This window comes from Diabrotica virgifera, chromosome 9, assembly GCF_917563875.1.
Source record: "Diabrotica virgifera virgifera chromosome 9, PGI_DIABVI_V3a".
NCBI lineage: Eukaryota > Metazoa > Arthropoda > Insecta > Coleoptera > Chrysomelidae > Diabrotica > Diabrotica virgifera.
The window spans coordinates 68,797,142-68,822,005 of NC_065451.1; the positions used below are offsets into that span (position 1 = coordinate 68,797,142).

Here is a 24,864-nt window from a genome sequence, read left to right on the forward strand (position 1 = left end):
GATTGTCACATTAAATTATTTTGCTCTGATGTTAAATCTGTGGGGTAGTCTTTGCAGACTATCTTCCTTTTTGGGCTATCAATTTTATCTATGTAGCAAAGTATTTTTATGCTTCTTTGTTTCCCATTCTATATCCTCTTCATTTGTTAACACTTTTGATGATTTCATCCGTGATTAAATTGAAAAGCATAGGGCTCAATGAGTCTTTCTGTCTTATTCTCCTGCCTATATGTTTTGTAAATTGCCTATCTATTCTGTCTTTCATAATAGCACATCGTTGGGGAACAGAAATCTTTCGCACTGAAATTCTAGCAGCTCTATGAAAACTAGCAACTAAATAATCTACAAGAATAGTCAGGGTCAGTACCGACGCTAGGGTATAAGGTGCCCGCCTGAAAAGCTAGTATAGGCTCCCTTCGGCTTTTTTTACATAAGTATTTTGTATAATACCAGCCAAAAAAGCTCATTTGGGCGCCCTCCAAGCACGGGCGCCCGCCTGCAGTGCATCCCTTGCAGGCCCGTTATCGCCGGCCCTGGTCAGGGTTGAGCTAAAATCATAGTACGTGACACATATATGACTGTCATCCTTCATAGATTATATAATAAGGTCTGGAAATCAGGCGTTTAGACAACCCACTGGGTTAGGTCCATATTGCCTCAACAACAAGTAGGATCTATATCTGCACAAGGCACATGAGAACATATACTGAAGATGTGACAAAGTTAAGAGAATTCAACAAGCTATTCAATAAATCAAACTGAATAGAAAAAGTTTACTCTTACACCAGATACTTTTCCTTACCTAATATTATCCACGATACCAATTTGCTGTTGGAGCGTATTATTTAAAAGTTCCAACAATTCCTGTTCTCTGTTTGTCCAAACAACTTCACAAATGAAATAATATTTACTCCAGCAGGACACATCATGCCATTGTACTTCAGATTTTTCTAAGTATAGACCAATACATTCTTCCGTCCCACCATTTGGTTGGCCTTCGTGCCAGTTGAAATAGGTAAGTGTTTTGCCACTTGTTAGAGAAACATAATTCTCACCGTCAGGTATTCTTGTGAAAGAGGTAAATATATATTCACCAGAAGTATCTGTAATTAATATAAAGGTTATTTCAATGATTTTCTTAAATATACAGGGTGTTTCATTAATAATTGTCCATATAGTAACTGGAGAAACCTTAGCACAAAATACGAAAATTTAACCTAAAACACTTAATGTGGTTCCTTACTGAGTTACAGGGTGTTTTATCTAAAAATTTAAAAACTATTTTTGCTCAGCATTTTAAAAATATTCGACGTATTCTTTTCATACTTGGCAGGAAGTATAGGTACTGTACAAACTACTAAATTATGTTAAACAAACGTTTCTGTCTATTACCAGAGGCGTACGACGGGGGAAAATGAATGGTTGACCCTTTCCAAATTCTACGCCACTGGCGGAATTGCTATTTTAGTTCAATTTTTGGATTCTCCAATACTTTCTATGAAAATAATATACTCTTCATTCGTAACGATAAAGTCATTAGTTTTCGAGATCTTTGAAGTTAAAAATGAAACGACACGGTTATTTTGATTAATGTATTGTGTCGCTTCATTTTTAATTTCAAATATCTCGAAACCTAATCATTTTATCGTTACGAATGAAGAGTATATTATTTACATAAAAAGTATTGAAAAATCAAAAAATTACACTAAAATAGCAATTTCGTCAGTGGCGTAGAATTTGGGAAGGGTCAACCAGCCACTATCCCCTGTCGTACGCCTCTGGTAGTAGCTAGAAACGTTTATTTATCTTAATTTAGTAGGGTGTACACTACCTACATTTTCTGCCAAGTATGATAAGGATACGCCAAATAGTTTTAAAGTACTGGGTACAAATAATTTTTAAATTTTAATCATATGAATCATATATCATAAATTAATCAAAATAACTGTGCCGTTTCATATTTAACTTCAAATATCTCGAAAACTAATCACTTTATCGTTACCAATGAGGAGTATATTATTTACGTAGAAAGTATTGGAGAATCTAAAAATGGCATCAAAATAGTAATTCCACCAGTGGCGTAGAATTTGAGAAGGGTCAACCATTCACTATCCCCTGTCGTACGCCTCTGGTAGTAGCTGGAAACGTTTGTTTATCATAATTTAGTAGGGTGTATATTAGTCGCACTTTCTGCCAAGTATAAAAAGGATACGTCGAATAGTTTTAAAATGTTGAGCAAAAATAGTTTTTAAATTTTTAGATAAAACACATATATTTATATGGTTTCTCCAGTTACTATATGGACAATTATTAATGAAACACCCTGTATATATTTTTATCTATATTTTTTATTCGTGATTGTTCTGCTTGTTCCGATATGAACATTATTTTAACTATTATTTATCATGAAAATGTACTATTATTACTATATACCTACTGTACCCCATTTCACGAATATACGACCCTCTTGTATTATCGCGACAACGAATATTTTACTGTGCAAAATATGGAGAACGAATTAAATTGCAGTGGCGTACTGATAGATCAGCGAGCCCTGGTTCCAGTTAGGATGCGGGCCCGCCTTCCTAATAAAACCACACATTGTAAATCAAAAGTTTTTAATAAACATTGAATATAAATCATCATATATCGTAAAATGTACTTATCATACATTTTTCATAAAAACTCAAGCTAATTTATAGTTCATTTTACTCACGGTTGTTGCTCCAAATTTTAAAGAACCGTTTGAATTGACATGAAATTTGGCATAAACATCGCTAACATGTCAAGGAAAAAAGGTGATATTGTGCCGATGTGTGATTTTGTCCGGGGGCGAGTTTCTTCCCTTCTCTGGGGTGAAAAAATATACGTTCAAGGTAAGTCCGGAATTGGATAAACTAACTAATTCTAAGCAACTTTAGTTCCATATATTGTTTTTACTATTTAATACTTTTTGAGTTATTTGCAAGTGAATATGTTTATTTTTCAACAAAAAACTACTAGTACATTCTTTGACGGTAAAATATTGAAAAACCTCTAAATTTTAAAGAACTGCTTGGATTGACATGAGATTTGGCATACACATAGCTAATAAGTCAAAGAAAAAAAGTGATATTGTGCCGATGTGTGCTTTTGCCCTAGGGGTGAGTTTCACCCCCTTTTGGGGGTGAAAAATATGTGTTCGAAATAAGTCAGGAAATGGATAAAATGCCTAATTCTAAGCAACTTTTGTTCTATAAATTTTTTTCATTAAGTTAATACTTTTCGAGTTATTTGCGAGTGAATATGTTAATTTTTCTACAAAATAACTACGTTTTCAAACGGTTTTTCGCAAATAACTCAAAAACTAAGTATTTGGTGGAAAAAAAATTCGCATCAAAAATATAGCACGTAAAACAGTGAAAAACTTGGTGTATATATTAGGTCACTGTATCTAGTAGGAGCAGAGTTATAGCTAATGAAAATTAGGTTCATATTCGTCAAATTCCAAATCGTATATTTTAACGTGCCATAACCAAAAAACGAAGCACTTTTTTGGGAAAAACTCATTTTAACTATTTTAAAGTGTTTAAGAAAATGCTTATTTTTGTTTTTTAAAAAAAAATTTAGCATTAAAAGTAAACAAGTTACGCTCAAAATAAAGTTGGTCCCTTTTTTTTTGGTAAGAAATCGGGAAAATCACCCCATAATTAGCATTTCAAATGAACTTAATTGTTATCTTCACAAGTTTTTTACTCGCGTATGTATTGATCATACGATCTGTAAGTTTCATCGGTTCAAAGTCCTCATTTTTGAAAGAGCTGTAGTTAAAAGGGCTTGAACGAGTCACTTATCACGAGTGTATGCAAATTTAGAAACACCGAATCTTGACCAATTTTTGTCTTAGAGAAAAACAAAAAAATACAAAATATTTAGAAAAGTAAAGCCGACTTTTTTTATTGTTTAAGACTTTTAATATCTCTATCAGTTTTTAAGTTATTTAAAAAAAAAGCATTTTTTCAAAATTAAAATTTTTAATATTTTACTTTAAAACCAAATTTTTTTCAAAAATAAGCACTTTGAATCGATGAAACTTACAGATCATATAAACACAACATAACTAAAGTAACTTGTGAAGCGGTAACGATTAATTTCATTTAAGTTGCTAATTGGGGGGTGATCTTCCTGATTTTTTTTGTCAAAACAAAAGGGACCAACTTTATTTTGAACGTAACTTGCTTACATTTGATGCTAGAATTTTTTTTTTTTATAAAAACAGAAATAAATATTTTTTTAAACACTTTAAAAAAGTTGAAATGTGTTTTCTACAAGAATGCTTCATTATTTGGATATTTCACATTGAATTATTCTATTTGGAATTTTTCGAATATGAACCTATTTTTCATTAGCTATAACTCTGGTTTTGCTAGATATAGGGACCTAATATATACACCATTTTTTTCACTTTTTTATAGGCTATAGTTTTTCTAAGAATATTTTTTCGACAAAATGCTTACGGTTTGAGTTATTTGCGAAAAACCGTCTAAAAGCATGGTTATGTTGTTGAAAAATGAACATATTCACTTGCAAATAACTCGAAAAGTATTGATTTGGTGAAAAAACTGTATAGAACAAAAGTTGCTTAAAATTAATCAGTTTATCCATTTCAGAACTTATCTTGAACATATATTTTTTCACCCCCGAGATGGGGTGAAACTCACCCCCAGGACAAAAGCACACATCGGCACTATATCACTTTTTTTCTATGACATGTTATCTATGCTTATGCCAAATTTCATGTCAATCCAAGCGGTTCTTTAAAATTTACAGCAAAAACCGTGAAAGAATGGACTATACGTTTCTAGAGGGTTTTTCGGAAATAACTCAAAAAGTTTTCTTTAGACCCAGTAGAAGCAGAGTCGTAGGTAATGAAAAATAGGTTCTTATTTGTCAAATTCCAAATCGAATATTTTAACTCATCACACCTTAAAGTGTTTAACAGGGCCCCCCCCAAGGCTGATTGGCGCCCGCGTGCGGGACATATTTTAGCGCCCTTTAAATTTACTATAGGGTGAATGGGGAGGAACTCACCAAACTTTAAGACTGTATAATATAAGTAAAATGATCAAAAATAACTCATATATGTTGTTATTTGATTTTCAGTTGTTTCCGAGATACGGGGTGTTAAAATATTTCTTACAAACTGACGATTTATTTATTGCTCTAAAACCGGTTGAGGTGTGCAAATGAAATTTGGTGGGTTTTAAGACATAGTTGGTGCACATGTTTTGACACACAATTAAGAATTTTATATTCACCATTGGCGCGCGTACGGGTAATAGTCTAAAATTTTTGAAACAAAAAAAATAGTACATTTTTTTCAGTTCGAAAAAGTACAGTAGTTCAAAGTTTTCAAACAAATTTTATACAGGGTGTCTACATAACTGGGAACCATATGGGAAACTGTTTTATTATTAATTTTACGAGAAAAAGTTATCCTTCATAAAAAGTTCTGCATTGTCTAGAACTCAGAATGCAACCATCAAATATCAAATTTTATTAATCTTATACGAGGTATGTCAAAAAATATGAATTTCGGTCTAGAGCAAATTAGGTTTAGTTTTCACAATATTGAAAAGTTGTGTTTCTATATGCAATTATATCCTTCTAATTGAAATATATTGTGATCTAGAAAGGCACTTTAATTTTGATCGAAACGCATATTTTTTACATATATCTCATATAAAATTGAAAAAATTGATAAGATTTGATAATTGCATCTTAGATTTTAGACCATGCTAAGCTTTTTAGAAAGAACTTTTTATCGTACATTAATTGTACTTTTCAACAAGTCCTTTTCATTTATTAGAAATAATGTGATTAGTCTTTTATTATTAATAATGATCCCTTTTCAGTTATTACAAATAATGTGATAACTCTTTTATTATTATTAATTAATTAATCAATAACAAAAAAAGAGTTATCGCATTATTCGTAATAAATGAAAAGGGCGTTGGGTATCTGTAATTTGAGAAAAAAATCAATTAAAAGGATGTCATTGCATATTAAAACATAGTTTTTAATTAATTCCAAACAACGTTTCATAATAATAATTTTCGATATTGTGAAATATAAGGTATCGAAATTCATATTTTTGATACTCATAAGATTGACACAATTTTATATTTGGTTGCATTTTAGTTTTTAGACTATGCAAAGCATTTATGGTTCCAAGTTAGGCAGACACAGTGTCTTAATTATTTTCTTTTTTTTTTAATAAATTGTAAATTGTGGATTTTATTAGAGGATACCCGATTATAACTATTTAAACTGAATTATTATTATTCTATGCAATGATTATGAATTATGATACTTACCATTTTTACAATTAATTTAATTTCCACACCACTTAAAATAACAACAAATGAAAAAGATTGTTCATTATTTTTTACACGAAAACAAAAGTTTAAAATCAGGACAGAACAAACCCAACGGATATTGCAATATTAGTCGTAGGTAATTATTAACACCAATATAAAATAAAATTTTAAACCTTTCACTGCAGGAAACCACCCGTTCACCAGTAACAGTAAATAATGTTTGTGCCTAATAAACGCATAGACGAGAAGGGAAAAGATACTCAAGTCAAATAGATAATCATAATTCATAGAGTATTTGTTTACTTAAGGGTAATTATCATAAATTCGAGTAAAAAAATCACTTTATACGAGTAAAACTGCTTGATCCAGCAAGTTATGTTTTTGTTGGAGTAAAACACCCGTGTTGAGCTGGCCCCCCCCACTTGCAAAAATTAAAAAACAAATAGCCTTGATTTATGAGCTATTTATGAGCTCTCATATTCCGCAAACTAAAAATTTTGAGCTCGTTCCACTGAGCAGGAATTTAATAACCTAGTGGGGGGCTGAGTCAGCCCCCCCCACTATTTAAAAATAGGAATATTGAATCGGTTTTTGCGGCAGAATTACGAGCTATTTATGAGCTCTTGAAATTATATAGTTTCGATTTTTGAGCTCATCCCCTTCACCCCCAAACAACCCTTTAATTGATTTAACTTAAGAGAAAGATGCTGAGAAAACTTAAAATATATCGTATTGCGGATATAATTCCTATAGCTTATAAACTCTAAGAATAAACTATTAAATCAAGGGCATTTCGATTATTGAGCTGCAACCCCTTCGCAAGAAAACCACCCTATCTTCCCGGCTTAAGAGAAAGTTGTATTTAAAATGCGTTAAACTAATTATTTGGCGACTACATATCATTTAATAATTTATAAGCTTCCAAATTACGCGCATTTAGATCAGTAAATTGCAATTTATTTTGTATAGTGCAGTCACTGAAGGTAAAAATCAACGATTACCTTCAAGTTCGGTGAACCTTCATCGATTTTCACGAAAATTGGTCAGTGGTTAGAGGATACGTCAAGAAACAAAGGTGACATGGTACCACCTTGCGCCTTTACTTTGAGGGTGGATACCGCCCCTTCTCGGGGGTGAAAATTATTTTATAAAAAATAACTGCACAAATCAATAAATGAACAAATTAAAAGCAAAATTTATTATATAAAGTTAATAAAATAAGTCAATACTTTTTAAGTTATTAAAGATCAAAGATTTTAATTATTTGTGAAAAAAATGCATGTTTTGAAGAGGTTTTTTGTAAATCACTGAAAAACTGTAAGTTTTTACAAAAAAGTTAATAGTAGTTTAATTCGCATAGCTTATATTCTAAGAATAAACTCTTAAATCACGCACCTTTCGATTACATAGCTACAACCCCTTCGCAAGAAAACGACCCCATTTTCCCGGCTTAAGAGAGAGTTGTTCTTAAAATAATTTAAATTGATTATTTGGCGACTACATATCGTTTAATAATTTATTAGCTTGCAAAATATACGCATCTCAATTATTGAATTGCCATTTTCTTTTTATAGTGCAGTCACTGAAGGTAAAAATCAACTATTACCTTCGATTTCGGTAAATCAACATTTATTTTCCCGAATTGACAATAACAACTTGGGGTTTTAGCCTGGGGTATATGTCACCCCTTCTCGGGAGTGAAAATTACTTTATTAAAAATAACCCCTCAAATCTAGAGAGGGACAAATTGTAAGCAAAATTTGTTATATAATGTGATTAAAATAAATCAATACTTCTTGAGTTATTAAAGTTCAAATATTTTAATTTTTGGAAAGAAAATGCATGCTTTAGAGCGATTTTTCATAAATGACTCAAAAACTGTAAGTTTTTACAAAAAAGTTTTCATCACTAAAATTGAAGCTAATAAAGAATATAATAAATTGCTTACTTGAAAAACCTTTAATGTTAATTTAAAGTAAGTTATTGGTAATTAAATGTATATTTTTTTCCGCGACTGTTCAAATCTAAGGGTTCAAGCTTAAATAACGGGAAAAAGATGCATTTTATAACACTTAGGTACTAAATACTTGTCAAAGTACTTAGAAATACCCATCAAAAATAAGATCCATAAAGATAATTATGGAAGAGGGACAAATGCCAGATGAGTGGAGATGCAGTACCTTAGTACCAGTATACAAAAATAAAGGAGACATCCAGCAATGTACAAATTACAGGGCCATTAAACTACTTAGCCATACTATGAAAATATGGGAGAGTGAGTGATAAAAGAATATGGGAAGAAACTGAAATATCTGAAAATCAGTTTGAACTTATGCAAGGAAAAATCAAAAACATACTCTCTCTTTGAATAATGTCATGTCAGAGAGTATGGGAACAACAGAAAATGCATGGGTATGGAATGGAAGCGTTATAATACCCATACATAAGACAGGAAATAAAGAACAATTTTGAAACTATAGAGGCATATCGCTTATTAGCACAGCATATAAAATTCTATCAATTATCTTGCTAAAGAGACTCACTCTGTGTTCGGAAGATATTCTAGGCGACTACCAATGTGGCTTTCGTTCTAGAAGGTCAACGATAGATCAAATATTTACAATCAGACAAATATTATAAAAAAAAACTGGGAATTCACTCAAGATGTACACCAAATTTTCGTAGATTTCCAGCAAGCATATAATTCCATAAAAAGAAGCAAACTATGGCTACCAATGTTAGAAATGGGAATATCAAGAAAATTAGTGAAATATCGAAACAAATGCTCACATGGTATTTATTGATCTTGAGAAAGTATATGATAGGGTTCCCCGAGAGGTTCTGTGGTGGGCACTTAATAAGAAAGGAGTTCCTGGTGAGTATGTAAAGATTGTAAGAGAGATATGTATGATGGAGTAACGACTAGTGTTAGGATAGGTGTAGGAGAGACTGATAAATTCAGTCTGATTTTAAATATCTAGGGTCAGTACTACAAAGTAATGGGGAATTATAGGAAGATGCGGTTAGTAGAGTTCGGGCAGGATGGATGAAATGGAAGGAAGCAAGTAGCATGTTGTGTGATAAGATGTTTTGTAAAATAAATATTTTGTAAACGACATTACTATTTATTTAATCTAAATTTACCTATCTTTTACAGCTTTTACTTTTTCAAGCCATGCATTTATTAAAAGATCTAAATGATCTTTCAGTGTCTTTATGGAAAAATCCTTTTGTGATAGACTATAAATATTTGCTTTTATGCTTTCCCAAATAAAGGGGTTTTCGAATGGGTTTTGTCCCGCCACTTCTTGAAGAAGATATAAGTCATCTTCCTCACGAAAACGTAAACGTTTTTTTACGGGAATCAAAATGTTTCTTGATGTTTTAAAAACTGGAATAAAAAATATTGTTATACTGTTGAAAGTAAAAAAAATATGTCATTATTTACATTTAGCAGGTACTTTACTACTGTTAACATCCATATTAAATTTAAAAATATAAAAAGGTATCAACAGAGGCTGTATAAAATAAAAATTATCCACTAGATGAACATAAACAAGACATCAAAACTAACTTAAAATGTTGGGTTAGGTAGGGATATGGTAAAAAGCAAGAATGCCATATTGTATATATATTTTATGAAGGACTAAAAATTAAAAAATAGTAGGTTCATTTATTACATTTAAATATTGCGATTTCTACTTATTTCTTTTTGCTTTTGTAAATTTAAGCATATACTTGAACAGTTTTTGATATTTTAATTTATAGGACATCAAAATTAGAATCTATGTAAATGTAATTTTACTGATTTTTTTACATTCTGGCAACAAAGCAATTTAACCATTACTATAACGATAACGATAAGCACTACGTTAAACCTCCGTAAATTACGGAATCCCTTATGTTTAATAACAATAACGGATCATATATTCGCTACTGCGCAGACGTAGTATAACGATAACCATAACGGAATTGCAAAATAAGAGGTGCAAAATGTCTCTAGTATCAAAATCCGCTCACCAATTTTCGTGAAAATGAATGGAGATTTACCGAAATCGAAGGTCATAGTTGATTTTTACCTTCAGTGACTGCACTATAGAAAGAAAATGGCAATTCAATAATTGAGATGCGTATATTTTGCGAGCTCATAAATTATTAAACAATATATAGTCGACAAATAATTAATTTAAATTATTTTAAGTACAACCCTCTATTAAGCCGGGAATAAGGGATGGTTTTCTTGCGGAGGGGTTGTAGTTCAATAATCGAAAGGCGCGTGATTTTAGAGTTTATTCTTAGAATATAAGCTATACGAATTAAACTACTATTAACTTTTTTGTAAAAACTTACAGTTTTTCAGTGATTTACAAAAAACCTCTTCAAAACATGCATTTTTTTCACAAATAATTAAAATCTTTGATCTTTAATAACTTAAAAAGTATTAAAATAACTTATTTTATTAACTTTGTATAATAAATTTTGCTTTTAATTTGTTCTTTTATTGATTTGTGCAGTTATTTTTTATAAAATAATTTTCACCCCCGAGAAGGGGCGGTATCCACCCTCAGGGTAAAGGCGCAAGGTGGTACCATGTCACCTTTGTTTCTTGACGTATCCTCTAACCACTGACCAATTTTCGTGAAAATCGATGAAGGTTCACCGAAATTGAAGGTAATCGTTGATTTTTACCTTCAGTGACTGCACTATACAAAATAAATTGCAATTTACCGATCTAAATGCGCGTAATTTGGAAGCTTATAAATTATTAAATGATATGTAGTCGCCAAATAATTAGTTTAACGCATTTTAAGTACAACTTTCTCTTAAGCCGGGAAGATAGGGTGATTTTCTTGCGAAGGAGTTGTAGCTTAATAATCGAAATGCCCTTGATTTAATAGTTTATTCTTAGAGTATATAAGCTATAGGAATTATATCCGCAATACGATATATTTTAAGTTTTCTCAGCATCTTTCTCTTAAGTTAAATCAATTAAAGGGTTGTTTGGGGGTGAAGGGGATGAGCTCAAAAATCGAAACTATATAATTTCAAGAGCTCATAAATAGCTCGTAATTCTGCCGCAAAAACCGATTCAATATTCCTATTTTTAAGTAGTGGGGGGGCTGACTCAGCCCCCCCCACTAGGGTATTAAATTCCTGCTCAGTGGAACGAGCTCAAAATTTTTAGTTTGCGGAATATGAGAGCTCATAAATAGCTCATAAATCAGGGGTATTTGTTTTTTAATTTTTGCAAGTGGGGGGGGGGGGGCAGCTCAACACGGGTGAGTAAAACTGCTAAGTTGCGTTTTATGGGTTTAAATTTATGTTTCTACTCGTCAAGGAGTGTGATTTGATGTTTATTTCACTATTTTGATTTTGAGTGTCGCTTTAGTTTACAACATAAAATCGATTGGATGGTATGCCAAGCGTAATTCAATCTACTTCAAAGAAAAAAATTAGGAAGTTCAATATTTCAGGACGGGAACAATTATTTTTTCAGTAATAACACAATATTTGATTTTTGAGATTTCTCTAGCTGTTCATGAAATAATTAAAATTGTATATAAAAAATAATTATCTCATTTAAAATAAATATTTATTATTTACCAAACCTTCGGTTTGGCGCCCCTTTGGGGTTACGCCCGCGTGCGCTGCACGCGTTGCACGCCCGGTTACGGGGCCCTGTGTTTAAAAAAGCTGAATTTCTGTTTTTCTTTAAAAGTTTCTAGCATCAAAAGTAAAGAAGGTTCGCTCAAAAGAAAGTTGGTCATTTTTCTTGGTAAAAAAACTAGTAAAAATCACCACCTAATTAGCATCTCAAATAAAACTAATCGTTACTGCTTCACAATGTACTTGACTTACCTATGTACTGTTTATATGATCTGTAAGTTTTATTGGTTCAAAGTTCTCATTTTTGAAAAAAATTGGTTGAGTAAAAATTGTTTTTTAATTATGAAAAAATGTTTTTTAAATTAAAAATTATTGGTGATACCAAAAATCTCAAGTAGTAAAAAAATATTCTATTGTAAATATTTTGGACTTTTTGTTTTCCTGAAGACAAAAATTGGTTAACGAATGGCTATTCAAAATTTGTATACACTCGTGATTAGTGACTCGTTTAGCCCATTTATCCCTTTTCAAAAATAAGCACTATGAACACATGAAACTTACAGATCTTATAAAAAATACATATACCCCAGGCTGTGGGTGAAAAAACGTGATATAATTCAGGAATTTTTGAAACCTATCAGGTGTTGTAAAGGACGATGCCAGGAATAACTTATACTAAAATGTGACCAAAAATATTGTGAGCTTTTTTTGTTATTGCGATTTTCATTTGTTAAATTTGCAATTTTTAAAGATTTTTAATTTTGCAGCTTAGGATATTGATTCTAGAGAAAAACTTTTTAATAGAAAGTTGTAGTAAATTTAAAAACCTACAATTTGAGCTATGGTAAGATTAATTTAGTTTATTGGTTATTGCAACACAGCCTGCGAAAGGTCCAAAATGGCCGTTTTTTACAATTGCGTTATTTATTGTACAAATAATTTTTGCAATTTAGTGTGCAAGTACAGATTGCCATGATGGTCGCCAACATCCAAAACGGATAGTCACTATAAGAAGAAAAAGTTTTATATTGTATAATAAGAAGTAACATTATTATTATTATATTTATATAACAATGAAAAAATTTAAAATATAGTTATATATTTCATATGTATCATTTTTATAATATTCTTTCTTCAGAAATGAGATTTCACATATAAAAGTTTATCAAGAAAAACAAATACAGTGGTAAATAGACTGTATATTATAATGGTAATATTATTAAATTGTTTTCGGTCAAAATTTAATACAAGTTACATAAAAATTTTCCGAGCGCGCGGATTTGAAGCAAGCCGGGCGATTTGCAAAATTCGGACGCTCACAAAAGCACCGATTTTAAAAATTATTTTTAATAATTAAATGTAACTATATTTTATAATTATTTTTAATTTAAGATAATATAAGTCTTTCTTTAGTCAATGACTGTAACATAATTTCTTAATTGTTGTAAATAAAGCCACTACGATTTAAGAAAAAAGAAACAATTATCTCGGCTTCAGTTGGTTGTAGAAAATTTTTATTCTTTTATAAATCTTCGTTTTGTCTTCAGCAACAATAATCTATAAGTTAGAAACTCATAGGATGTACAGGGCCGCTTCAGCTCTACATGTTTATAACGAAAATTGCCCCCTTATTTTCAAGCCCAACATTTAGCTCGGCTTCAGTTGGTCGTAGAAATTTTTTATTTTTTTATAAATCTTCGTTTCGTTTTTAGCAACAATAATCTGTAAGTTAAAAACTCATAGGATCTACAGGGCCGCTTCAGCACTAAATGTTTATAACGAAAATTGCCCCCTTATTTTCAAAACCAAAAATTAGAAGTTTAAAAATGTTTTACGCATTTATTTACATCAGAATATGAAAACATAACTCTTTAGAAGGAGATTGGATGTTTCACCAACTCTCTACGATTTTTTTTTCAAAAAGTTATAGCCTTCGACATTTGACCTCTTGGGATAAACAATTTATAATATCTAAGCAACAAATTCGTTAATCTGGCCTTACAATTTTTTTTATGTTTGGAATTGAAAGATCTTCATTTTAAAGCTTTAAAAAATAAAAAAAATTATTTGTACAATAAATAACACAATTGTAAAAAACGGCCATTTTGGACCTTTCGCAGGCTGTGTTGCAATAACCAATAAACTAAATTAAACTTACCATAGCTCAAGTTGTAGGTTTTTTAATTTACTACAACTTTCTGTTAAAAAGTTTTTCTCTAGAATCAATATCCTAAGCTGCAAAATTAAAAATCTTTAAAAATTGCAAATTTAACAAATGAAAATCGCAATAACAAAAAAAGCTCACAATATTTTTGGTCACATTTTAGTATAAGTTATTCCTGGCATCGTTATTTGCAACACCTGATAGGTTTCAAAAATTCCTGAATTATATCCTGAAATCGACATATTTTTCACCCACAGCCTGGAGTAATAAGGAAAGTAATTTGTGAAGCGGTAACGATTAATTTCATTTCGCATTTTTCAATTTTTAGACCAACACTATTTTGATCGTAACTTACTTACTTTTCATGTTAGAAACTTTTTTAAAAAAGAAAAACAAAAGTTTTTTTAAATAATTTAAAAAAAGTTGAAATCAGTCTTCCCACGAAAATTGCTTGATTTTTTGGTTATTTGGTCGAACTTACTTTTTATTAGCTATAACTCTGCTGCTACTATATACGGGTCTACAGACTTTATAATATACTCCACTTTTTTCACTTTTTTAATAGCTAGATATATTTTTGCTCAGGGCCGCGCCAAAGCTTTCAAGCGCCCCGGGGCAAGTAATTTTAGGCGCCTCTTTCCTCCTCCCCTTGTAAGTAGTTTTTTGCAACTTAGTGAATACTGCCGTGCTAGGCCCAAAGGCGGTAACTAACATTTGACAAAATGGTGGCAAAATCGATTTCAAAATTGAATGCTAAAATTTTGGCCCGTTAGGGATTTATGGACTAGCTAATAGTTTTTATGCATGGATATATGCCCCAGTTTATTAAGGGAACCGTTAATTATATTTTAAAACAAAGTTTTATATAAAAAAAAGGTAGATACCGCTAAAACGTTTTATCAAAACTTACTAGAAAACTAAGCCTATTAGCGGTATGTGGTTTACAGTTGTGATTGATATGAAATAAAAGGTTTTCTGTGTATTCCAGTTTATTAAATTGAAAGAATTAAAGTACTATTAAATGTTATTATTTTGTTGAGCCACAATATGACAACAACAAATTGACAATATTTAGTTGTCGTTATATCTGTTTTCTTTCAAGAGTCAATAAATACATATTGGTTCATTAATATTAATGTTCTATTTGCGATTCAATATAGACAATGTAATAGACAATCGAACACCATACCTTGTGTCCGGTACATACACAAAACCTATTTAGTATTACAATGGTATTACCTCATAATTATCATTTTTTATAAAATCTTTTATAGTGCGTCTAATAATTTGAGCAGAACTGTACTTATACTACGAAAAACCAGAATCCGTTCAGATTGTTATAGCTGTTTAAACATCTGCGTTTTAAAGAATTCTTCAACTGTAAATGTGATTGTAAACCATACTTTTGACTCTCTCTTCTCAGCTATTTTTATTTTGTTTCTTGCAAACAAATTTTTGGATCATTATCCAGCTACCTGACGCATTCTTAGAAAATTTATAAAGGAATAAAACCAGCATTTTTGTATAAAACTTATGTAAAGGCTTCTCAAAAGATTAGGTAAAGATATCCCAAATCTACAATCCCGTATCTATAATAGCATTGTATAACTAGACTACTAGACATTGTCTAGTTAAACAATGATAACAGCTTGTATTGAAACAAAAAAAAAATGCAATCAATGGGTTGCATTGATTTAGTTGTTGCAACCTAACAAAGGGTTTAAACATACATACAAATCATCCACTTGGCGCAGATTCATATTGTTTAGGACAACATAAATGGTTAATTCTTGAAATACTATAAACAAAAATGAAAATATATTTCAATAGATATAATAATCTCGAAAAGTTCTCACCATCCTCGCTAATTATTTCTTTTACTAACACAACTCTTTTAACTAACACAATAATTTAACCTTATAAAGTTAGGCCGAATTTACTTTGTAATACTAAGGCGATTTGGCGGTTTCTAAATGTAGGCGTAGAATTCTTGAAAGTAGATTAGCGGTAAGTGCAATATGCTAAGGTATATGGACGGCAACTGTAGCAGATACCGTCAAAACGCCATAGTATTTAACATTTGCCGCCAAATTGCTTAGTATTTTAACTGAAAAGTGTAGATACCGCTAAGAAAATTGCAATTTTATTTAAAATATAATGCTTCTACAACTCCAAAGACTTTATAAATATATACTAAATACCCTATTCTACCTAAAAATACAAAAATCTTATTTTCGATAAAAAGTCAGATCCCGCCTTTGGGCTTAGCACGGCAGAATAAGTCTATACTCACGGTTTTTGCTCCGGATTTTAAAGCACCGCTTGTATTGAAATGAAATTTGGCATAAGCGTAGCTAACATGTCAAAGAAAAAAAGTGATATTGTGCCGATGTGTGCTTTTGCTCTGAGGGTGAGTTTTACCCCTTCTCGGGGGTGAAAAACTATAGGTTTAAAATAAGTACGGAAATGGATAAACTGACTAATTCTAAGCCACATTTGTTCTATAGAGTCTTTCACTAAGTCGAAACTTACAGGTGATAGAAATAATACATAAGTTAAGTAACTTGTGAAGCGGTAACGGTTAATTTCATTTAGGATGCTAATTAGGGGGTGATTTTCACGATTTTTTTACCAAAAAAAGGGACCAACTTTATTTTGAGTGTAACTTGCTTACTTTTAATGGTAGAAACTTTTTTAGAAAACAAAAATAAACAAGTTATGATGAGTTTTCCCCGAAAAGTGCTTTTCGTGGGTTTCTAAACGTGTTTTTGTTTGTTGAAAAATGGACATATGCACTCGCAAATAACTCGAAAAGTATTGACTTAGTGAAAAAACTCTATACAACAAAAGTTGCTTAGAATTTGTCAGTTTATTAATTTCCGGACTTGTGTTAAACGTATACTTTTTCACACCCGAGAAGGGGTGAAACTCACCTCTAGGGCAAAAGCACATATCAGCACAATATCACTTTTTTATTTGGTAGGTTAGCTATATGTATGCCAAACTTCATGCCAAGCCAAGCGGTTCTTTAAAATTCGGAAGTTTTGCAATATTTTATTGTGAGTGAATGGACTAGAATCGGTATTCGGTATTCGCTCCGTGCGTGACCATGGTGGGGGTACCTAGAAACGATGTCAGCGTGAGTAGTGGCGAAAATGACATTATTGGGGCTATCTTTGTAATGTCATTGGCATTGTTGGTATAACAAATTTTATAAAAAATGGTAAATAAATGTTATCTATTTATCATATGCTTAACGTCAATTTGTAAGATCTAAAAAGGTAAGGACCTCGATTTTTGACCCTTCGCTTCGTATTTGTTTAGTGTACAGATAGCGAATGATCGATAACGAAGCGAAGGGTCAAAAATCGAGATCCTGGTGAAGCTAGGTGTTGCGTCAGTCATGCACGGAGCGAATACCTACAAACTATTTGTTATCTGTTTAGGAAAGTAATATAAATACCGATAAATTATTATGAATACTATAAATATTTACAAAAAACAATGATTACACCATCAGAGAACCAATATGGTTCAGTTTAACAAGAGAAATAAGGGTTCGTACAGGTACAGTTATGGGATCAAAGTAATATTTACTGCCATTTTTATACCTACATACTACAGTCGAACCCGCTTATTAGAATACCTCTTAAAGGAATATCCCGGTTTAAGGAATAGAAATTTGAGGTCCCGAAACATTTATAGTAGAACCAATGATCGGTTATTAGAATATCCCGGTTATAGGAATACTTTTGCTTGGCACAAAGGCTATTCCAATAAGCGGGTTCGACTGTATTGGTAAGTTTTAAATTTTAAAAGATAATAAAATATTACTAATATTTCTGGTAATTTCGGTATTGTAAAAAATGTTTTTCGGCTCTTACTGGCGCCTTTTGAATACGACGCCGGGGGCTCCGCCCCCCTTCGCCCTTATGGACGGCGCGGACCTGTTTTTGCTAATAAGTAGTATTTTTTTAATAAAATTCTTCTTGAGTTATTTGCGAAACAGCGCCTGAAAATGTGGTTTTTTGTAGAAAAATAAACATTTGCACTCACAATTCACTCGAAACGTATTTACTTAGTGAAAAAACAATATAGAAAAAAAAGTTGATTAGAATTAGTTAGTTCATCCAATTCAGGACTTATTTTGAACGTATATTTTTCACCCTGAGAAGGGGCGAAAGTCATTCCTTGGGTAAAAGCACACATCGGCACAGGGCCTATTTTACCACTAGGCTCGTGAGGCACCTGCCTTGGGCCCGCATTTTAATGCGGCCCGGAAAGATCACCAAAAAAAATTGTTAATTGCGATAAACAAATAAATTTTCAAAGTTCTTTCATTTTACGGACAGGAAATGATAAATGATAACTCCACTGTTGATTTTCAAGCGACTTTAACTGTCACAAGTACATCTCCGTCATCTCCTATAGAAAACGACAATGTCAATAACTCTTTTCCTAGAGATATACGCCAAAACATTTAAATCTGTAATTTCAACAATATTTTATAAATAATCGACCGATTCAATATATTGATAAAATTAGTGAATGTGTTACACAATTGGATAATAATAAAACCAGACACTTGCAAAGTGCGGTTTTTTTTATAAAATGAAAGCTAATGGGGAAAATTCTTCGCGAGTGGATAGTGTACTTACAGTCCTAAATGCAGCCGTTTTTATTAGTCCATTCATTAACGGTAAAATATTGCAAAACCTTTAAATTTTAAAGAACCGCTTGGATTGACATGAAATTTGGTATACATACAGCTAACAAGTAAAAGAAAAAAAGTGATATTGTGCCGATATGTGCTTTTGCCCTGGGGGTGGTTTTCACCCCCTCTTGGGGGTTAAAAAATATTCGTCCAAACAAAGTCAGGAAATGGGTAAACTGGCTAATTTAAAGTATCTTTTGTTCTATAGAGTTTTTTCACTAAGTCAATACTTTTCGAGTTATTTGGCAGTGAATATGTTAATTTTTTCAACAAAATAACCACGCTTTTAGACGGTTTTTCGCAAATAACTCAAATTGTAAGTATTTTGTGGATAAAGCATTCTTAGCAAAAATATAGCCTATAAAAAATTTAAAAAAATAGTGAATATATCACGTTTTCTTATTTAGTAGAAGCAGAGTTATAGCTAATGAAATATAGGTTCATATTCGTCAAATTCCAAGTGGAATATTTTAACGTGAAATAACCAAAAATAAAGCACATTTCGGGGAAAACTCATTTAAACTTATTTAAAGTGTTTAAAAAAAGCTTCATTTTTGTTTTATAAAAAAAATTTCTAGCATCAAAATTAAACAAGTTACGCTCAAAATAAAGTTAGTCCCTTTTGGTTTTGGTAAAAAAATCGAGAAAATCACCCCCTAATTAGTATCTTAAATGAACTTAATCGTAACGACTTCACAAGTTTCTTGACTCGTGTATATATTGTTTATATGATCTGTAAGTTTCATCGGTTCAAAGTCCTTATTATTGAAACGGCTGTAGTTAAAAGGGGTTGAACGAGTCACTGATCACGAATGTATGCAAATTTAGAAACACCAAATCTTGATCAATTTTTGTCTAACAGAAAAACAAAAAAATACATGATATTCAGAAAAGCAAATCTGACTTTTTTTGTATTTCGAGACTTTTGGTATAAAAGCATATTTTTCAAAATTTAAATTTTTAAAAATTTTACTTTGAAACCAAATTTTTTCAAAAATAAACACTTTGAATCGATGAAACTTACAGATCATATAAACACAATATAAGTAAAATAATTTTTGGAGCGGCAACGATTAATTTCATTTAAGTTGCTAATTAGGGGGTGGTCTTCCCGATTTTTTTTGCAAAAACAAAAGGGACCAACTTTATTTTGAGCGTAACTTGCTTAAATTTAATGCTAGAAACTTTTCGTAAAAACAGAAATAAAGCTTTTTTTAAACACTTTAAAAAAGTTAAAATGGGTTTTCCCCAAAAAGTGCTTAATTTTTTGGATATTTCACGTCGAAATATTCTATTTGAAATTTGGTGAATATGAATCTATATTTCATTGGCTATAACTCTGGTTCTACGAGATCCAGAGACCAAACGCGTACACCATCTTTTTAACTTTTGTATAGGCTATATTTTTGCTAAGAACGGTTTTTTCGACAAAGTACTTACTTTTAGAGTTATTTGCGAAAAACCGTCTAAAAATGTGGTTATTTTGTTGAAAAATGAACATATTCATTCGCAAATAACTCGAAAAGTGTTGACTTGGCGAAAAAGCTCTATAGAAAAAAAGTTACTTAAAATTAGTCAGTTTACCCATTTCCGGAGTTGTTTTGGACATATATTTTTTCACCCCCAAGAGGGGGTGAAAGTCACCCCCAGGGCAAAAGCACACGTCGGCACAATATAACTTTTTTTCTTTGACATGTAAGCTATGCGTATGCCAAATTTCATGTCAATCCAAGCGGTTCTTTAAAATTTAGAGCAAAAACCGTGAAATAATGGACTATATTGTTACGTTTGTAAACTGATTTCCACGAAAATTATTGTTCTTCTAACTTTCGATGGGTATAATGACTGGAAAAATATCAATACGACAGTTATTCAACAGGAGCGATCTCCTGAACATATTTCATCAATAATACGTTAGTCAAGAGAAGTAGTACAGCAGGACAAATTGTAACATTAATGGAAAAAAATATTTAGAAGAAAAGGAACATTGGAGAAATGTTCTTCAACGAATAATAGCAACCATTAAATTTTTATCCAAGAACGGTTTATCCTTTTATGGTTCAACCACCAAATTATTTACAAATGGAAATGACATACGCATATACAGTGTGTCGCATTTAAGATGAAGACAGCCCAATATTTTGGCTATGAAAATAAATACAGATTTGAAGTTTTGCAGTCATACAGGTTGAAGGTTCACATTTTTTTAGATACTTAACTGAAATTAAAATTTTAATCGCGGTCTACTACGAATCCAAAAACGGGGTAAATTATCTATATTTTGCTTCACGTTAGAGATATCAGAAAAAGTTATTTGGAAAAATTTCCAAATCTAATTCTAACCACACATATCAACTTGTATGACAAAATTCGTACTTTTAGTTTTTTCATTATTTGTAGTCAGGACCCTAAAACTTAACAATGGCTGGTCCGGAGATTGGGGTCCTGACTGAAAATAGGTACTGAAAAAGCTCAAAGTGCGAATTTTGTCATGCAAATAATTGGTATGTGCGGTTAGAATAAGATTTGGGAGTTTTTTCAAATAACTTTTTCCAATATTGTAACGTGAAGCAAAATATAGAAAATTTACCGTTTTGGATTCGCAGTAGGCCGCGATTAAAATTTAAATTTCAATTTCAGTTGAGTATCTTAAAAAACGTGAAACTTTTGCAAGTATGACTGTGCAAAACTTCAAATCTGTATTTATTTTGATAGCCGAAATATAGAGCTGTCTTCATCTTAAATACGACAAACTGTATTTAAACAATGTTTAATTGTTTGAATATAAATTTTATTTATTGTTTATACAAATTTAAAATTCTGGTGCAACTTTATTTCTATTAAATAATTAATTCGTTTAAAAAACTTATTATTATTATTATTAAATCTTATTTAGGGGCCCAAAAATTGTGTAGTGCCTCGGGCCTGATTTGAAGTAAAATAAGCTCTGCATCGGCACAATATCTCGTTTTTTCTTTGACATTATTAGCTATGTGTATGCCAAATTTCATGTCTATCCAGACGATCTTTAAACTTTTTTGGTTTGAAGCTTTTGCAATATTTTACTGTGAGTAAATGGACTATTAAAGCAGTCAATTAATATTAATCCTATCGTTTTTCATACTGACATGACTGATCACTTTACGCCAGCCGTTTTTATAAATAATAAAATTCAAAAATGTCCTACATCTAAATCTCCAGTCATTCATAATTAATTAAAAACTAATATCGAAAAACTACTAGAGCTTTTAAAAAATGAATATTGGAATGAAATTTATATCAAAAAAATAGATTTTCAAATTGCATATTATGATACATTTATTAATAAGTTAGACAATTACATACAAATCTCTAGGGAGATAAAACCCTTAAATAAACAAATATAAAAAAAACTTGGATAGGTGAGGTTGATATCAATCAAACGACGAGTTAGGCATGCAACGGCGGTGATTCTTTAAACAAGTGTTGAGACAAGGGCTTTGTTTAGCAGGTAAAATGAAGGAACCTTACAAAAATAACGTTGTCTGTGTTACTTAATAAATTTGGTTTTCAAATTTTTGGATGGATAGGTATTTTTTGTTTTTATTTATAAATACCTACACCAAAATTAAAATTTATTAAGCAGTTACATTTCATAGTGTCTACTAGTGTAGTTCAAAATGTCCCAAACAAAGTAGAAAAAAAAAAGAAGCAAAAAGCGCGTTAAGGCGGGCCCCTGCGGGGCCCAGGCCCTGGTTCCGCGGAACCCGCTGAACCATGCTCAGTACGCCACTGGTAAATTGCAAATTATATTATTGTTTATTGGAGTAATTATTAGAGCAAAATACTTTCGTACTTCTTATGTTGCACACTAAAATATTCGTTGTCACGATAATACTAAACAGTCGTTTATTCGTAGAATACACCATATATTATACGCTATACTACTATATAAAACTATTAAGCCAAACTACAACAATATTGAAGCAAGTAATTGATAAATGCTAAGTGTAGAAACCGAAATATCTAAAAATGACTGCGAATTAAAACAGATCATGCCATATAACGTAATAATAATAATACCATAATAAGTACAAAGAAATTCAGAGAAATTTGAGAGGCAAAAGAGATCAGACAGCTGCAAAGAAATAGAAGATCTAGATAAAAAGTATGATAGCTTTAATTTACATAAAAAAAAATCAAAGAGATGACAGGTTCTAAAAAAACACCACAACGAATATCCTTAAAAAATGATAAATTTGATAAATGATTTTCTCCTTAAGGGAGTAGGCGCAAAATCTTGGTACAATAATATTTAAATGCATTAATATTTTTCGATTCTTGAGAAAATTAATAAATATTTTTGAAAAATTTAAACGCAGAATGAAAAATTACATTCTTACCGAGGGCAGAATGAAAGATTACATTCTTAGAATAAACAAAAAGATTCTTTTGAATGAAATATTTGAAATTAAAAATCACACTAAATTTTCTCCTTTTTTCACCCCTGTAACTTATTAAATTAAACATTATAGAAGTTTTCAGGGACTTTCGGCACTCGGTAATAATGTAATCTTTCATTCTGTGTTTAAATTTTTCAAAAATTCGTATTAGTTTTCTCAGGATTCCAGTGGAAGTTAAAAATCGTATAAAAGGTATTCGAACAACTTATGCTACGGAAGCTAGAAAAATAAAAAAATAGAATAAGGAGTTCAGGAACACAAGAATATATGTACCCTCAGACCCTCATGTGCATGGTAATTGTAAAAGTCACCAGTTGCTAATAACCCGGTCTATATAGACATTTCAAATAACAAAAATTGCCGGAGAGCCAAATTTTGGTGGAGAGCTAGGGTATGCCATAACAAATAAAGTTTAAAAAGTCCCCATCGATCCCATTTGTGCGTCAAAAGTTATTCGGGGTCAAAGGTCAAAATTTGAGATTTTTTGGATTTTTTTCGAAAATGGTAAGTTTTATCAAAAAAAAACCTTAAACCAAAGTTGTAGATCTTAAAAATCTCTACAAAAATAGTCCTTACTATTTTTTTCCTAAGAGTTGCCATTCCTGAGATATCGCGATTCAAAGAGTCACATTATACATGATGTGCACACGTTTCCACACCACCTGTGAGGTAGTGTACTCGGCGCGTTTTTTTTACCGTGGTTTCCCCTGTAGGCCTACTCCACTAACTGTTTTGACAATTTTAGGATAATTTAAGGAAACAATACCGGTCAAGTTCTAGATATTACCTTATTATTGATATTGATTATTGATATTGCTATTGATTATTAGGTTAACTATTGTTTTGATTTCTTTAGATATTTTAATCAGATTCATATTCTTGAAAGTCTACTTCAAAAGTCAAGTCTTCTTCGATTTCATCTTCTTCCTCTTCCTCTTGCTGGATGTTCAAAAATTGTTCAAATGTGACTGAGTCATTGGCCTCTTCATTAAAATCACAGGAGTCTTCCTCTGTTGTACTAAACTGGACATTTGAGCAGGACTGACCTTGGCAGTTGGTACACACTAGAGAACACAGCAACCCGACTTTTTTACATCCACATTTGGCACTACAACCTTTTTTGCAATTGCAAAAAATAGTGTTAAGGAGTTTTTCTGGAGCAGGTGGGAGTAAGGTTTTAATCGGTTCCAGAGTATTATCTATTAATTGCCAACCCCAGTCTTCTGGATTCAGTTCATTGCCTAGCCATGTTTGAACTTGATAATATACTCGATACAAATGTTGAAAAGCAGATGCTGATGTTGGAGGAAGACATGATAGTTGTACTTGTTTCTTGTTTCGCGTATTTTTTACAAAAGTTAAGTATCGGTATTTATCAAGACAAATAATTTTTTTTGGAGCTCCATAAACCGCGAGAAGAAAGCTGAAAGAAAGCTGAAATGTTAACTGACAAATTAACAGCTGCGAATATTGAAGTGAAATAAGCTAAAAATGACGCAGATGTCCTTATAATTGAGACAGCAATTGAAAAATTTAAGGCAACAAACACAACAATTGTAGTTGCTGAAGGTGTTGATT

The 24,864-nt window shown here is 31.4% G+C and overlaps 1 protein-coding gene across 2 annotated transcripts in view; it reads right to left on the minus strand.

Annotated features, from left to right (window-relative positions):
* LOC126892208 (C-type lectin 37Db-like) overlaps window positions 1–24,864 on the minus strand; it is a 125,458-nt gene that overhangs the window by 59,495 nt on the left and 41,099 nt on the right. For both annotated transcript variants that reach the window (XM_050661716.1, XM_050661715.1), the window contains exon 4: window positions 803–1,103. In XM_050661716.1, the coding sequence (XP_050517673.1) occupies window positions 803–1,103 (301 nt within the window). The remainder of the gene's footprint in view (window positions 1–802; window positions 1,104–24,864) is intronic.